The sequence below is a fragment of the Mus musculus genome, chromosome 14, assembly GCF_000001635.26.
Source record: "Mus musculus strain C57BL/6J chromosome 14, GRCm38.p6 C57BL/6J".
NCBI classification, from domain to species: domain Eukaryota; kingdom Metazoa; phylum Chordata; class Mammalia; order Rodentia; family Muridae; genus Mus; species Mus musculus.
The window spans coordinates 119012946-119029335 of record NC_000080.6 but is presented as its reverse complement, the minus strand read 5'-3'; the positions used below and the strand labels follow the sequence as shown (position 1 = coordinate 119029335).

The 16390-nt window shown below is 39.8% G+C and overlaps 1 protein-coding gene across 19 annotated transcripts in view; it reads left to right on the top strand.

Moving 5' to 3' along the window:
• Nucleotides 1-16390, top strand: part of Uggt2 (UDP-glucose glycoprotein glucosyltransferase 2) — a 117791-nt gene that overhangs the window by 70461 nt on the left and 30940 nt on the right. For 18 of the 19 annotated variants that reach the window (XR_003950882.1, XR_003950881.1, XR_001781137.2 and 15 more), the window contains 6 exons: nucleotides 294-373; nucleotides 2725-2914; nucleotides 9711-9869; nucleotides 10433-10518; nucleotides 14729-14813; nucleotides 15778-15860. Coding sequence is in view for 3 of the 19 variants with exons in the window: in NM_001081252.2 (NP_001074721.2) it covers nucleotides 294-373; nucleotides 2725-2914; nucleotides 9711-9869; nucleotides 10433-10518; nucleotides 14729-14813; nucleotides 15778-15860 (683 nt within the window). In the remaining 16 variants the exon portion in view is untranslated. Of the gene's footprint in view, nucleotides 1-293; nucleotides 374-2724; nucleotides 2915-9710; nucleotides 9870-10432; nucleotides 10519-14728; nucleotides 14814-15777; nucleotides 15861-16390 lie in introns of those variants that run through there. The other variant, XR_003950890.1, reaches the window with a different exon arrangement.

Genomic DNA, 16390 nt, shown 5'->3' with positions numbered 1-16390 from the left:
CCTAGAACTTTCTCCATCTCTTATGGCACAGAGGGAAAATCTAAAGAGATCAGAGTGTGCTAGGCAGTGTTGTGAGGCCACCACTTTATGTTTGCAAACCAAGGTTCTAGCAACCTTGGATGTTGCTTGAATGTCGATCTCTTCTGTAACTTCCTTTGGCTTTGGGCAGGGAGGGCGTTTGAGGGTTAAATATGACAGTAAATGTACCTGGCTGATGCAATGCATGCTGTTATATATGCTCCGTAGCTGTTAGCTGTGTGTCATCTAAAAATCAACATGAGTGTTTTCAACAGGTGCTTGGGAAGATTGTAAACGCGAGGATAAAGCTGTTCATGAACTGCAGGGGCAAACTCTCAGAAGCCCCGTTAGACAGGTGAGTGGGCTGAGACACTTACACATGCATGGAGGAGAAAGAATCGGCTGTGGACTAGCTCTCTTTGTCACTTCACTTAATTGCTGCAAAACTAGAATCACCCAACTCAGTGAATACACCTTAGCTATTGCAGAAGTCACATGAAATCTTGTTTGCAGGCATTTTTGGAAGTGTGATACGGGCGTATTTATTGAGAGGTGTTTCCAGGGGACACAGTGAGGTCAAAGGTTTCTGGGGTAACTGTATTGTCTACAACTTTCCCAGACCCGCACTTCAGCAGGTCCTCTTGCACGTCACCACAGTCATTATTTGGGAAAGCAGTTTAGAGTCTCTGTCAGTGACATGCGTGAAGGCTGTGACTTTGAATGACACACTAAACAGAACACTCTTTCTGCTTCGTGGTTCAGAATTGCTGTCATTGTCATCACTTCTCTTAATAGAATGTTCGATATCCTCTTGTACCTTGGGGCAGAAAAACAGTGTGCCCTTCCTAGGTCTTTCTGATCTCTGGTTGGCTGGTGCAGTTCAGCTGTTCAAACTCCTCTCCCAGCTGACTTATTCAATCTGGCTTTTTTCAGCCTCTGAATTGCTCTTCTTAGCCTCAAACTGACTCTAGCAATCTTTTCTAATCTTCTGACTCCTCATTCTCTTGCTTGTTCTCTCTTCAACCTGTCTCTGTAAAATTCTCCCAGTGACACTGCCACTGCCGCCGCCTCCTCCTCCCCCCCTCCCCCTCCTCCTCCTCCTCCTCCTCCTCCTCCTCCTGTTCTTCTTCCTCCCCCTCCTCCTCCTCCTTCTCCTCCTCCTCCTCCTCCCCCTCCTCCTCCTCCTCCTCCTCCTCCTCCCCCTCCCCCTGTGCTGCTCTGCTCTCCCTCCCACTCTACTGCATCCTGGACTGTACTCCCTTCCTCCTGTGCTGTTGGTCTCTCCCTTAAGTAGCTTCCCTTTTCTCTCTTTTATTGGGAATATTGGACAGATCCTATTCTGTCAAATCTTCCTGTGATTCATCACTTTGACTGCCATCCAATTAGCCATCACTTTCAAACATGGGTGCTTCCTTCTACAAACTAACTTTAATGTTTGGGATTACAGATGACTATTAAGGATGAGTCACACCACAGCTAGAAACGGGCTCAGATTCCTACAGCACTGGTCTGCAGTAGCTCTCCTTCACTGCAGGGTCACTGCATTTGCCTGCAATGCCTTTCATTTTCTTTGTCACTGAAATTATTTTTACTAAATCCTAAAGAATGTTCTATTTCCAACATTTCTAGAAAAAAAACTCTTCTTTAGTGTTTATACTGTGTTGGCGTGCTGAGTGTTTGTTTTGTGCATTTCCCTCTGAGCGTTCTCTCTCATATGTCTCTTTGTACCTTCTTTGCTTTGCTTTGAATATAGGTTCATCTGTGTCTTCTCCACTGAGTCTCATCACCATACTGTATAAATTCTCCTGGAGTAACGGTTGGGCCAGCCAAATGTGGCCAAATTAACTGAATAATGTCTGCAATTTAAGTTAAGCAGGCTCGTTTATCCCTTGTTATCTTTCTCTCTCTGGCTCAGGTCAGGGCCTCAGATGAAGTACACTAGAGATGCCCTTAGTGGCAGGCAACTGGGGTATTTTTCAGCCTACCACTAGAGGGCACTGCAGTCCTTATTCCCACAGCATCACAACAGCGTGAGCTACAGAGCCTCTCTCTTGAGAGCTGCAGCAAGGCTCACACAATTTTTACTCTTAGTTAAAAGTACATTTTAAGAAAAGTCAAAATAGCAGCTGAATAGTGAAAATATAGACTTCACACTATGAGTTTGAGCTTAACACGATTGTAAATATAAGAGAATTGAAACAATCATTTTTATGTTCTGATATTGGCTCATACTATTCGTGAGTATTTGAAGACTGAGGCTATAACATACAATAAATGTACAGTTATGTCTAATGATCTGAGCAGGTGCATTTTACTCCACCCCATTTGTTTGATTTTAGTTGAATTTTTAAAGTTAGTATCAAATTTCCATTTGAATTTTACTCATTTTCTGGCTCTCATTGTTCCTCTTTGTAGTGGTAGGAGCTCATAAAAAAGCCAAAATGTGGACTGAGAACAAATGTGGAGGGCTGCAGAAATTAGCACAGATACTCTAACTCAGCTCAATTTTAAAGGATAAAATATATAATACAATATATATATTCATATAAAATAATCTCTTAGCTCTTGTAGCATATAGTATATATGTAACTTTTAATTTAAGTTTTTATAGTTATGTATGTTAAGCCATTGGCAGTTTTAAAATATTTGAGGAATAAATAATCATTTTAATTTTAGTTACAATATTTCTTTGTGCTTTTTTAACAGCTTTTACCGTTTTGTTCTGGAGCCAGAGCTGACATCAGGGCCTAACAATCGTCCTTCTCATGGGCCAGTGGCAAAGTTCCTGGACATCCCAGAGTCCCACCTTCTGACTCTCAACATGATCACCCCAGAAGGATGGCTGGTTGAAACAGTACATAGCAACTGTGACCTTGATAATATTAACTTAAAAGATGTAAGTTATTGTGGGAGGTAGCTGAAATGCTCGCTGGTCCCCACATGTGCCTACTCACTGACAACAGCTTTAACAGACCAGGAGCCGCCCTACTCTTTTCTCCTCACACTACACTCCACACTACTCCTTTCTCCATTCTTACTTCTACTTTCAAGCCATGCGTGTATGTACATATATTACATGTATAATAATTTTAGGTGTGTATAGAAATGTAGAAACCACAAATGAGAAAAAACATTTGTCTTTGTGAGCCTGATTTATTTCACTTAACATGAGGCCTTCCGTTGTGATGACATAGTATCATTCCTGTTCATAGCTCTCCCCGTGGCGCCCTCTGTTGGCGAATGCACAGACTGACTTGTAATTTGGCTCATTGTGAGCAGCCTGCAGTAAATGCAGATGTGCAAATATGTCTGTGATGTTGTCTTCAGGCTTTCTCTGACATATACATACTCAGAGGCTGGGTCCCATGGGCATTCTGTTGCTAGCATTTTGAGGGCTCTTCCTATGGGGTTCCAGAGTAGCTCCACAGCTGAATTTATACCACGCTACCTAAATACAGCTGCCCCAGCTTCCCACCAACATCCCTTGTCTATTTTCTGTATGGAAAGCGTTGCACTGGGGTAAGATAGAGCATCATAGTTTCTATGTGCCTCTCCCAATGGCTAGGATGCTGAGCATCTCTCATGTTTACTGGCTATGTGTACTAATCGCTCCAGTATTGCATACTTACTTCATCAGCCCATGTACTGATGTGATTGTTTCATGTTTGGGTATTTAGGATTTTGTCCAATTCTTTATTCTAGACTTTAATCCTCTGTAAATTGTACAGTTAGCAAAGATTTTGTCTTTTACTCAGTTGCTTCCTTTGCTGATCACCTTTTCAAATGTCATTGAATCCCATTTGTCACATCTGGAGATGAATTCCTCAGCTATGGGAGGTCTTTATCTGGAGTGCCTGTCTGCTGATACCATCTCTCCATACTGTTATATCCATTTCAGAGTATCGACTCATATAGTAAGGACTTTGATCCTTTTTAATTTGTTTTTGTGCAGAGTGAAAAATAGAACTTTAGTTATAACTTCTGCATCAGGAGACCTAATTCTCTTGTTACAATTTGTTGAAGAGGCTACTATCTTTTCTGTAGTGGATATTTGGCTATCTTTGCCAAAAGCAGGTCAGAAGCCATGTTGGGTTAATTCTGGGTTCTCATTGCCAAGACTTCTTAAGTTTTTCCACTCATGACCCATTTACACGTAAGGAAATTTTACATGGGCCTGGATCCATGTACTATAAAATTGGTATATAAATCCAGCATTTATTACTAATAAATCATAACTTTATTTTTAAACAAACAATTGATATATACATAATTTTTCCATTTACTAAAGATGAAAGCAAATCTGCATGCTAGTAAGATGGATATCCTTGTTTGTTTTATTCTTTCAGTTTTATATTGTGAGTGTTTTGTGTATGTGTGTGAGCACATATACCACAGGATGTGTATGCATGTCAGAGGGCAACTTGTGAGAGTCAGTTCTCTGCTTCCACTGCATGGGTGCCCCATGGGCACCCACTCATACATGGACCGAAACTGAAATATAAATTTTTAAATATGCATTTATAAGATCATTTACTTGCTTATGTGCATTGCTGGGCATTTTTATTTTATTTTATTTATTTATTTATTTATTTATTTATTTATTGGTTTTTCAAGACAGGGTTTCTCTGTATAGTCCTGGCTGTCCTGGAACTCACTTTGTAGACCAGGCTGGCCTCGAACTCAGAAATCCGCCTGCCTCTGCCTCCCGAGTGCTGGGATTAAAGGCGTGCACCACCACGCCCGGCATGCTGGGCATTTTTAAACTGTTATAATTGGGGCTCTTTTCCTGATTTCTTTCCTAACAGGATTATTATTGGTGCATATGGAAATCTACTGAACTTTTTTTGTTGATTTTTATATTCAACTATTTTTTCTGAAAGTGTTTGTGAGGTCTAAGGGCTTTCTGCGAAGGCTGTGAGGTCTTTTATAGAGAGGACAGTGTTGTCCACAGTAGAAGGGATGGGCTTACTCTCTTCCGGTTGTAGACCGTTTCTTCCTTCTCTTGTTTCATTGCTCAGCTAAGACTTCAGTGAGAAGTACTGAATTAGAAGTTGAGTGGAAACCCTTATTTTCTTCCTGGTTTTAGTGGATATACTTGAGTTTCCCCCAGTTAATATAATGTTGAACTCAATACATTGAGGTATGTTCCTCCTCTTCTGACTTTCTTGAAGGTTTTTATCAAAGTTCTTTTCTATATCTATTGAGATCAGATCCTGTAATTATGAACAGTATTTTCCATGTGTTGCTAAATTCAACTGGCAACTGTTTTGTAAGAATTCTTAGACCATGTTCATCAGGGATTGGCCGGCCATTTTCTCCTCTGTTGTGGACATCTCCACTTTTGATATCCGTGTAATACTGGATTCATAAACTGGGGTTAGTACCCATCCCCCCCTTTCCTGTTTTATGGAGTAGTTTGAGAAATGGGCTGGTGGAGCTCAGAACCATGTAGGTTTGGAATTTCTAGCTGGGAGACTTTACATCTTCTTGCTCACTGTACAGCCCTGAGGGTTGTTTCTGCGTAGTTAACATTAGCAGGTCCTGTGTGTCTATGATATATCCATGTCTGGATTCTCCAGATCTCCTCAACTCTTCAGTGATGCTCTGGATAGCAGTGGTATTTGTTGTAAATCTTTCTTGTTTGTTTGGTTTTCATTTCAAATTTGTGTCTTTCTCTCTTTCGGTTGGTTACACTAATGGTTTCTGAATCCTCTTCATTTTATTTTCAAGAATGAGCTGTTTCAGTTATGACATCGTTCTTTCCATCTCAAGTTCATTCATTTCTTACTTGATTCTTACTTTTTTTCTTCCCACCTATCGATTAGGGTTGTCTCATTTTTTGTTTTCCTAAGAATACTAAGGTTTAAGATTTCTCATTCTTACAAAAATTAGGAAGTTAATGCTTATGTTAGGCACAAGTATTTAGGACAGTCAAAAGCTTAACTGTCAGGGAATGGTGGTTTACACCTGTCAGGCCAGCACTTGAAAAAAAATTCCCATTCTTTTACTTGATATATATATGCATGCATGTATTCTTATGAGCTTTCTTCCCTTATTAAACTTCTTTCACTGTGTCACCTTATTTCATTTTCATTACATTGTAAGAATTTTTAATTCCTCTCATGAGTTCTTTGGTGACCACCTATTCAACAGTGTGCTACTTGGTTTCCATGGGTCTGTGTATTTTCTACAGTTTTATCCTGTTGATGTATCATTTCACTGCATTGTTATCAGGTTTAATATAAGAACTTATGTCCATTTGCTTGTATTTGTTAAGACTTACTTTGTGTCCTAAATGTGATGTTTCAGAGAACATGGGCTTCTAAAGAGAATGCTTATGAGTGGAGTGCCCTATAGTATCTATAGACTATCTGATTACGCTTTGTTCAGTGCTGACGTCAGCCCATCTTTCATCTGGATGACTTGTCTGTTGTCTGAATGTGATATTGAAGTTATCAGCTCTATGTGGAGATCAGTCTGGGTCAAGACTATTTATTCATTAAAGTGGGTACACAAAGGCTCACCTCATACATTTTAAGAATTTCAGTATTCTTGTGATATGTTGTTCCCTAATCATCATGAAGTGGTCTTCTTTAATTCTTTGGGGTGTATGTGTGTGTGTTTCTGAATATTTTACTTGTTTGAAAGGTCTTATTCCATCCTTTCACCATAACATTGTGTTTATCCTTACCAGTACAAGTAAGATTCTTACAAGAAACAAATTGTTGGTGCAGGGATCTTTTTTTAAATGGCTTCTTACCATGATTTTGGTTGTCAAGAAAGGAGTTTCACAGACCTGTAGGATGCAGACCACAAGAGTCCTGTCTAGTTGAAATGCACATCTGCTTAGTGACAACTCCTGTTTTGATCTTGTGTTTGAATCTTCTCAGCTTTGGTCTCTGCCCTTCCCTCCACTGATACAGATGCTGTGCAAATTTTGCCTCTTGGGCTATGTCCTTCTTTTCTTCCCTCTCTCCAGTGCTTTTTTCCCTATCTCTTGTTGGCATTTAAGGTATGTACAAAATTTCTGATACTATCTTTGGATTAAGCTGTTGTTCTAACTGATGGAATCATATGTTAAAATATACTGGATCTTTCCAAATGTTGAAGTAAGAAAGTTTTCATGAACAAACTAACAAATATATAGTACTCTAAAAGAGATTGACTAAAATTTTGGAGAAATTAGTCCTTATTGTCTTCCTTCAAAACTTTTCCTAGCTTCTGTATTTGTCATCTTCATCCTAGAGAAAGGCATGACTGTGCACCTGCAGTACGAAGCCATAAATGTTTACCTGTAGGAATTTAGTTCATTCTGTCATTGTGTATACTTTTACCTAATGACTTTCTCTTCTAGTGAAATCTCTATTGATCTACTCACATAGATCTGTGGGCTTTCCCTCTAACTGATCCCTGGTGCCATTATCAGGAACTGCTATGCAAAAGAAAGAAGGCTAGAACTGTGCTGTGTTCATCATAAGAAATCAACCATTAGCTACAAGTAAAGAATAAGAAGATACAAAATAATGAAATGTGTGAAGAAAGGCTTAAAAAAGAAATTTAGAAAAGGAAAGTCCCTTTTGTCTTCATGATGAGTGAGATCTTGTAAAGGGGTCTCGTAATTGGAGTCTCATAAATAGAATGAACACTGTGTATTTTAATGTAACTTTAAAGATCCAAACCAAAACTGCGAAAAGCTTGCAATGGGAAAATTACTAGCAGAGAGATAAAGTGCTGCCTGACAGGGCCCGTCTTGTCATTCTTAGACACCGAGTGCAGGGTAACAGATGCTTCTGCAGGGAGTAGCACAGCTCATGATCTTTTCAAAATATATAGATGAGCAATAGCTGTGACTCTGCAGCTAGAAAACAGGATCCTCAGTTGCCATAGATGAAGGGAATAAGCAGAAAGAGCTCTAGAGTCTGCCATCCTAGAGTCTGCCATCCTAGAGTCTGCCATCCTAGAGTCTGCCATCCTAGAGTCTGCCATCTAGGACTGATGCAACCCTTCCTAACTCTGCTATTTCCATGGTGTAATATAACATTTAAAGTATCTGTAACTATCCCAGGATGTTTTCAAATAATGTGTAGAGCCATATCCTGGAGTACAAAGGAGATTCGGTAAAGTGGGGAGACACAGAAAAGGAGCTAAACTTAGGCATACTTTTAATCTCAGCATTGTGAAGACTGTGGCAGGAGGATTGTTTTAAGCGTCCAGCCAACGTGGGCTACACAGCAAGAGATTCAGAAGCTACTGTAGTACTTGTGTATGAGCACTGCTTTCTTAATAACTCTTATCCTAAAACTGTGGTGCTTGTAAGAACAAAGATAACATCTTTTAACTAAGTCCCTCCCTCTGAATTTCTACCATTTTTAAAAAGTGGCTTTAAGGATTTTGCATATGCTTAGAAATGAAGTTCATCACTAGATTAGCAAAAATTAATAAAAAATTGAGAACCTTAAAGTTGATTAAGTAAATGCTATCTGCAAAGTGTTTTCCTTTAAAAACAAATACCCAGTTATATACACTTGAGATAGTTACACCAAAGAAAAACAACTATGTAATTTAGAATATTTCCAAAGTTTACTGAAAATATTTCTTACCACATTACACTAGCTTTGAAATCTTCCTGATGTGAAATATTCCAAATGTTAACACCATCTACTCTCTTTATCTTGCTTAGCAAAATTTCCAAACTGTAAAAATCATATACAATTTTGTTTATGTTCATATTGGATCATGCTGTACATGTGAAGGAGAGAAACGGGTTAATCTCTAAAATATAATATTTACAAAGAAGAAAATTTACAAGGTGTTAAAATGTGCAAGCCTTTAAAAAAATATATTGTGAATGGTAGACACAATGGTATATACTTAATTGTCCGGGCTCCCCGAGAGTCAGAACAGAAAGACAATGAGTTTAAAGCTAATACAGTCCATAGCCTATTCAGTGAGAGAGAGAGAGAGAGACAGAGAGAGACAGAGACAGAGAGAGTCAGAGAGAGACAGAGAGACAGAGAGAGACAGGCATAACCAATTCAATGAGACCCAGTGTCAAAACATCCACAGAGACATTGATTCTGAGAAAACTATGTTTAATAAAACCATACGCTGTGCATATTTGCTTGGATAAACCCATAAAAATTCAATGTGTTCATGTTTAAATGAATGCAGGTACTTTCTCTTCTTTCTGCTTTGTTCTGCTACGGAAAGTTGATTTTTTTTTTAAATACATGGCATTTACTTATAATTAAATAATGAACATTGACTTTTTTTTAATTACTAATCACCTACAGCCAGTAGGTGATAACTTGGCTTACATTCCCAGTTTGAAATGAATGCTACATAAAAGTTGCAAACTGAAACTGTATTTCATAACTGTCCCACATACACCTGCCTAGAAGAGAGCTCCAAGTGCTGCTAGTTAGGGGTCACCTTTCCAGACTCACTGCCTTTGTACTTGCTGTTGGTGGTGCAGGCATCGTGAAATTAGGAAAGACCTGGTGTAGAAATGAAAAAATGAATCATGACCATTTATCTTGAAAAAATTGGTGGTTGGATCAGTTCACTTATGTGTTTAAGAAAGACTTGAAGTTATAAACCAAAGAATATTGTTTTACTTAAGAATCATCTTTCTTGTTCATTACAAAATGTATAGGATTCATAATACCCAACCCATAACATGTTCCCCCCAGACTGAGAGAAGTGTGACAGCAGAGTATGAACTAGAATATCTGCTACTTGAAGGACATTGCTTCGACATGACCACAGAACAGCCCCCACAGGGTCTGCAGTTCACGCTGGGCACAAGAAGCAATCCTGTTGTAGTTGACACAATAGTGATGGCCAATCTTGTAAGTATTCTAAATATTGAATTAATGCTATTTAACTTTGGAGGGAAATTTCTTAAGTTTTCCTATTAGTGAAGATAAACTCCTCTCTACTCTTAAGATTTATTTTACTTTTATTTCTGAGATGTGTCTATGTAAACATCTGTCATGTATGCAGGTGCCTATAGAGAAAATAGCACCGAACCCCTGGAGGGGAAGTCTAGGTGGTTGTGAGCTGCCCAAGTGCCTGCTGGGACTCAGATTACAGTCTGCAGCAACTGTTGCTAACCACTGGACATCTCTCCAGTCCCTAATGTTGAATCTTTAAGTGAGAGAATTGCTTTTAAAAATTGGAAGAATTGAGTCAGGAATGATGAAGTCCTATCTCAAAACATGGAAAAGCCATACTTTTAGAATATATTTTTATAACTTTTTGTAAAATCATCTTCCTTGAAATTCATTTGTTGAATTTTCTTCTTCCATCCCTAACAAATATTTTTCTTGGCTAATTCATTTATAAGCTTTAGTGAATAATTGAATATTCTTACTTATGTAAATGAATAGTTTCCCCCCTTTCATCTTCAAAGGGATATTTTCAATTAAAAGCAAACCCAGGTGCATGGATACTAAAATTACGTGAAGGAAAATCAGAAGATATTTATGAAATAACTGGGTGAGTGATCCAAACTATTTTTAAAGCTTATATGTAAATACGTGTTTAGTGTTACATATCAGATTATCAAAATGGTAATTAAAACTGTTTTGCTTAAAAACTATTAGATCTGGTTTTCAACAGGATAACAGAAAAAAAAATGGCTTTTGAGGACTTATCTATTCCATAGGATTTTAGCTACTATCCATGCACAGTAGTGAGATACTAACACACAACTGTGGCAGAAAATAAATAAAAACAAGTTCATAGATGACAATAGGAAGGATGGGTTCCTATAACCTGCCACCTCCTCCAACTGCTTGCAGCATAACCTTGAAAACTCCTTTATCTGATATACTAAGAAGTAAGCACAGCCCTCTTAGAGGCAAAAGGAAAGGGGGTGAGGTGGAGGGGAGACCAGTAAGAGGGATAACATTTGAAATGTAAACAAATAAAAATTATTAATATATAAAAAAAGAAGTAAATACAACTTTGCCCTGGGCCCCAAAACCAAGTCCACCCCAACAAACCTAGCACCTGAGAAGGTCCTCATAGCACCAGACTTTAAGCTATAACCCAAAACTAAGTCTCTAGGCCTGTTGTCAGGTGGGTCTCACAATCCCAACATCTAGATCTATCTGATATACTCGGTCTTTATGTCTGACCCACTATGAAGCCTACTCAAGAAATTGCTGCCGGGCATGGTGGTGCATGCCTTTAATCCCAGCACTCGGGAGGCAGAGGCAGGCAGATTTCTGAGTTCGAGGCCAGCCTGGTCTACAAAGTGAGTTTCAGGACAGCCAGGGCTATACAGAGAAACCCTGTCTCGAAAAACCAAAAAAAAAAAAAAAAAAAAAAGGAAATTACTATCAGTCAACTCATCCCTCCAAATTCAGACTCCACTTCAAAGAGGTTGAAGAGCTGTCTCACAGAAATAACACACAGAACAAAGCTAAGAACTTTACAGAAAAAGAACTCCTACCTTTTCATGATTCCAAAGTAAGAAAGCAAGAAGCAGCCACTACCATAATATACACCAGTTGGATTTCTGGGCCTAGAAAGCAAAGCAAATGAACCATAAGATTATCTGTAAAACATTATGTCTCAGTGGCTGTGCTTATTGAAAAAAAACTATCAAAACAATAGCACAATTTCCCCTTCAAGTTCTAGGCTCCGTGAAAATGTATCCATTTGTTCAGCAGAATCTAGCAGAATCAGCCAGAACCATAGCTGCAAGAGAGTCTAGGGAAGAGCCACCGCTACTACCACCATGAAGAAGGAGGAGGAGGAGGAGGAGGAGGAGGAGGAGGAAGAGGAAGAAGAAGAAGAAGAAGGAGGAGGAGGAGGAGGAGGAGGAGGAAGAGAAGAAGGAGAAGAAGAAGAAGAAGAAGAAGAAGAAGAAGAAGAAGAAGAAGAAGAAGAAGAAGAAGAAGAAGAAGAAGAAAGAAAGAAAGAAAGAAAGAAAGAAAGAAAGAAAGAAAGAAAGAAAGAAAGAAAGAAAGAAAGAGGAGGACGAGAAGAAGAAGAGGAGGAGGATAAAGAGGAGGAGGAGGAAGGAGGAGGAGAAGATGAGGAGGAGGAAGCATCAAGAAGAGGAGGAGGAGGAGAAAAAGAAGAAGGAGGAGGAGGAGGAGGAGCAGGAAGGGGAAGAGGAGGAAGAGGGAAAGAAAAGATTAGTAAGACATTTATGCTATCTCCTCCAAGGCTCAGGTAACATAGCAGAAGAGAAGTCAGAAAGAATACTAAAGCCAGAAGATGGGGAGAAGGGGCTGTGGCATGTCATCGCCTGAGTAGTTCAGTGTATTCATTATTTTTCTGTTGCTGTGATAAAACACCATAACCAAAAGAAGGTTATGGAAGGAAGGTTATTTTGGATTATAGTTCCAAAGGGATAGAACTGCATCGTGGTGAGAAGCACAGCAGCCGGGGTAGGTGCTGAAAACCTGTTCCTCATCCTCTGCAAAGTATAGGAAACCCATGTTTTCCTCCCAGCCACCTAGTTTCTGACAGTAATGACTCTAAGACTGATTACTTACTAATAAATGCCAGGCCATCAGCTTCAGCTCGGCTTGTTCTCTGGCTTGCTCTTAACTTATTGTCCCTTTTATTCTAACCTGAGTTTAGCCATGTGGCTGGTTTGGTCTTCTCCTGAGAGTTCCTGGGGTGAACCTCCTTTTATTCTTTCCTGAGTTGAGCTGCCTGCTGGGTTACGTCCATCTCCTCAGCATTCTGGTGGATCTCCCACACCTCTATTTCAGAGAATTCTCTCTCTCCTGCTGGATGTCCCACCTTCTAATCCTGCCTCAGTTCATTGACCATAGGCTTTTTATTGATGATGGTGCTTCTAAGAGATTCTCTCTACAGTCCTCAAACATGAAACTGATAGAGCCAATTAGAAGAGGCTTAAGGCTTTCAACTCTCACAGACTGCCCCCGGTGACGTCGTTCCTCTAGTCCGCCTCCCTCTCCCAAACAGTACTCCTAGCTAGGTCCACGCATTTCCACACATGAGTCTATGGGGAACATGTATCATTATAGCTGTTGCAGTCATGAGCACTCAACCCCTGGATCTACATAAGAATGAGCGTCTCAACCCTCAACTGGAGGAGCCCAGGTAGCTTTGCCTCTACCTCTCAGGGACATGCTGTACTATTGCTTCAGTTGTATATGCACAGATGACCCCACTAGGTACCAGTGGATACTCCTAGTCCACAGGTCTCTCAAATGGCCCTGGCTAAATTAAATGGGTCACACAACAAAACCTAAATTCACGAATCTGGGAAAGGACAGGTAGGGAAGAAGAGATGCTATTAGAGGTGGGAGAGAGATGAGGGCTGTAACAAGGAAAAAAAATATATATATATGTATATGTATGTATACACACACACACACACACACGAAACTATCAAAGAAATAACTTAATTTTATGGTAAAAATGTCTTTAGATTCCTGCAGTATCTGCAGTATACCACATTTCTACCAGGCTATAGACAACAAGGGACTCCTGGTCTGACTACTTCTTGGGTGATAGCCCACTCTGTTGGGCAGATTTATTGCAGATCAACATGAAGATGAACATGTTTGAAATAATGCTGTTTAGATCAATTAATGATTTTATGGAATTTCTGATTTTATTTAAGCAGTTTTAGGAAGTTAATTTGATTTAAATTCTTTGGCGAAGTTATAGTAGTAATATATGTAAAGTTTAAAGTTAGAATCAAGAATAGAGTGTGCTCCTTCCTCGTAGACTGGCAAGAGCTGCAGGAGCTAGAGAAAGCAGTAGAGTGAGCTCTTGTGCATTGCAAGCACACAATTGTAGGAGCAAGGAAAATCCACCATAAAGAGGAAAGTTCTAATTCTAGTGTGAATGTAAGAGAAGAGCAGAGAAAATTACTCAGTTTAACTGATCAAGACTTCAAAAATAAGATGTAAGATAGATGATGACTAGTTTCTTGGTAAATAAAAATTGTTGTCAGCTAAGCATAAGAAAAACTTGCTACTATAGACTTGGCTTGCTTAAACTTTGTTAATCAGTAACAAAAGAATTACTGCTTTCAGGTTAGGTTGGACTTGTGAAAAGAAAGATAGATGGGAAAATGTTTAGTTAGGTATGAGTTTCAAAAGAAGAATACATAATCAATAATCCTGTTGTAATTTCCTTTTGTGTAATGATTTTAGTCTATTTTTGAAGACTATGTTTTTGTGGTGGTTGTTTTTAGAATCTGTGTAACTTGTGGCTATGAGGTAATTTTCTTCTCACATAGAAAATTCTCTTAGGTGGTATGAAAATGCTAAGAGACAAAATAAAGTTATTGGAGTCTGCTTTGCTTCATCCACTCGGAGTGTGTGTGTGCTTTTGTGTGTGGGTGACTTCCCCCTCTTTCTTTTCTCTAATTGCCAGCTGCCATGGGCAGCAGCCTCCACCCCCCCCCCCATCAGTTGCTATCTGAAGCGACCCCTGTCAGTCAGCCGCTATTAACACCAACCCCAGTCACTGATTCCACACTCACCTTCACCTTCCTTGGTTTGCCCTGTGGTATTGAAGCTGGCCTTTGACAGATAATCTTAATTTATATTAATAGAACCTTAATTAAATATCTAATTTTAGTAGTTTAGCATATATAACTTGAACACATAACACAAACAATTTTATTGTAAAGGAATTGTTTTTATAATCACAATTATAGTTTATTCTTGAATAAAATATGGACATTTGTGTTCTTCTGCCTTAGGCATGAAGGAGCAGAACCCGAGACCAACGTAGGCAATGTCATCGTCGTGTTAAACACTTTCAAAAGCAAGATTCTGAAAATACAGGTGCGTGGGGCCGGAGCGGCTGTAAGCTTTCACGAGCACCGCTTTCCTCTTTATATCAACTAAAAACGGCTCCCTAAATTCTTGCATTGTAACTCAGTGAAAAGAAGGAAACTTTAAGTGTATGAAAGGGGAGCTTGAGACAAGAGGCTGGGGTTTTGTTTGTTAGATTTTGTTTTATTAGAATATTTACTGTCTCTACAGCCAGAGAGAACTGCATACCATGTCAGCCTCTGAGGATGGGCCAGGGACAGAGGGTGAAAAGTTAGTCCTGAGAAGAAACAATAGCATTTGTTCCTTAGAGAGACACAGAGTGGGCATCATATTGTTCTTGCCGGTTGGTCATGTTTTCTTTTGTTTTGTTTTTGAGATAGAGTCTCATATGTAGCCCTGGTTGGTCCATAATTTGCTGTATGAACCAGGCTGGCTTTAAAATCAAAGAGATCCTCCTGCCTCTATTTCCTGAGTATCTTCTGTCCCTTGCCCCTTCCTCTTCCTCACTAACCACCTCACAGACTTTTTATGTTTTTGTTTTTCTATTAGAAATAGAATTTTAGCCAGGTAGTAGTGGCGCACGCCTTTAATCCCCAGCACATGGGAGGCAGAGGCAGGTAGATTTCTGAGTTCGAGGCCAGCCTGGTCTATACAGTGAGTTCCAGGACAGCTGAGGGCTATACAGAGAAATCCTGTCTTGAAAAAAAAATAGAATTTTAACAAAACCTTTTGAATACTTAGTATTTTTAATTGCATGTGTCTGTGTCGTGATCAGGGCGTGGGAGTGCGAGCCAGCGCCTGCAGCGGCGGAGGCGTCGCACCCCGAGGGAGTTAGAGCAGCTGCAGAACTGATAGCGCATAACAAGATTCGTTAACTCTACCTTCTTACATTGCTAAAGGTTTCTTGCTTTGTATGGCACAGTTCATAATTAATCAGTCCAGTTCTAAATTTTCTCTTTGCCATGTTATCCAGGTAAAGAAAAAATCAGGTAAAATTCAAGAAGATGTCCTTGCTGATAAACATGAAAATAGAGGCATGTGGGATTCAATTAAAAGGTAATTACCAATAACTGGCAATATTTTAATGACATGGCTAGGTTGACAAACGAGGAAACCTGCAGGTAGCGAAGAACTAAATAAATAAAGCACAGACTCTCTCTCCCAGGAGAGGCATAAATGCTGACATCAAAACCTGGAGCTGGCAGGAAGGAGGCTGAGGGGGTGAGAGGAGCGGGAGGGAGATCGGGTGAGAGCAGTCAGAGCGCGGTGCCTGCAGGCATAGCGCTGCCAGAGAATGATGGGGATGTGTGCGCATGCGCATGCGCGTGTATGCGCTCGAGATCATAACTGGTGGATCCTGACAGTGCTAAGAGACCTCAGGCAGCAGTGAACACAGCAATAGCACTCTTCGAGGCAGCTTCAGTGAGACAGCTCATTTCAATAGAGAAAGCAGAGGCTATTAAACCTTCGGGGAGGGTAAGGGCTACAGCTGTTGGGGAGTGTGCATCACTGGCTTGGGCCAGAGCACTGGGGACGCCTCATTCGCATAAGGAATTCCAGGTGCTGCTGGACATGACCTTTTAAGA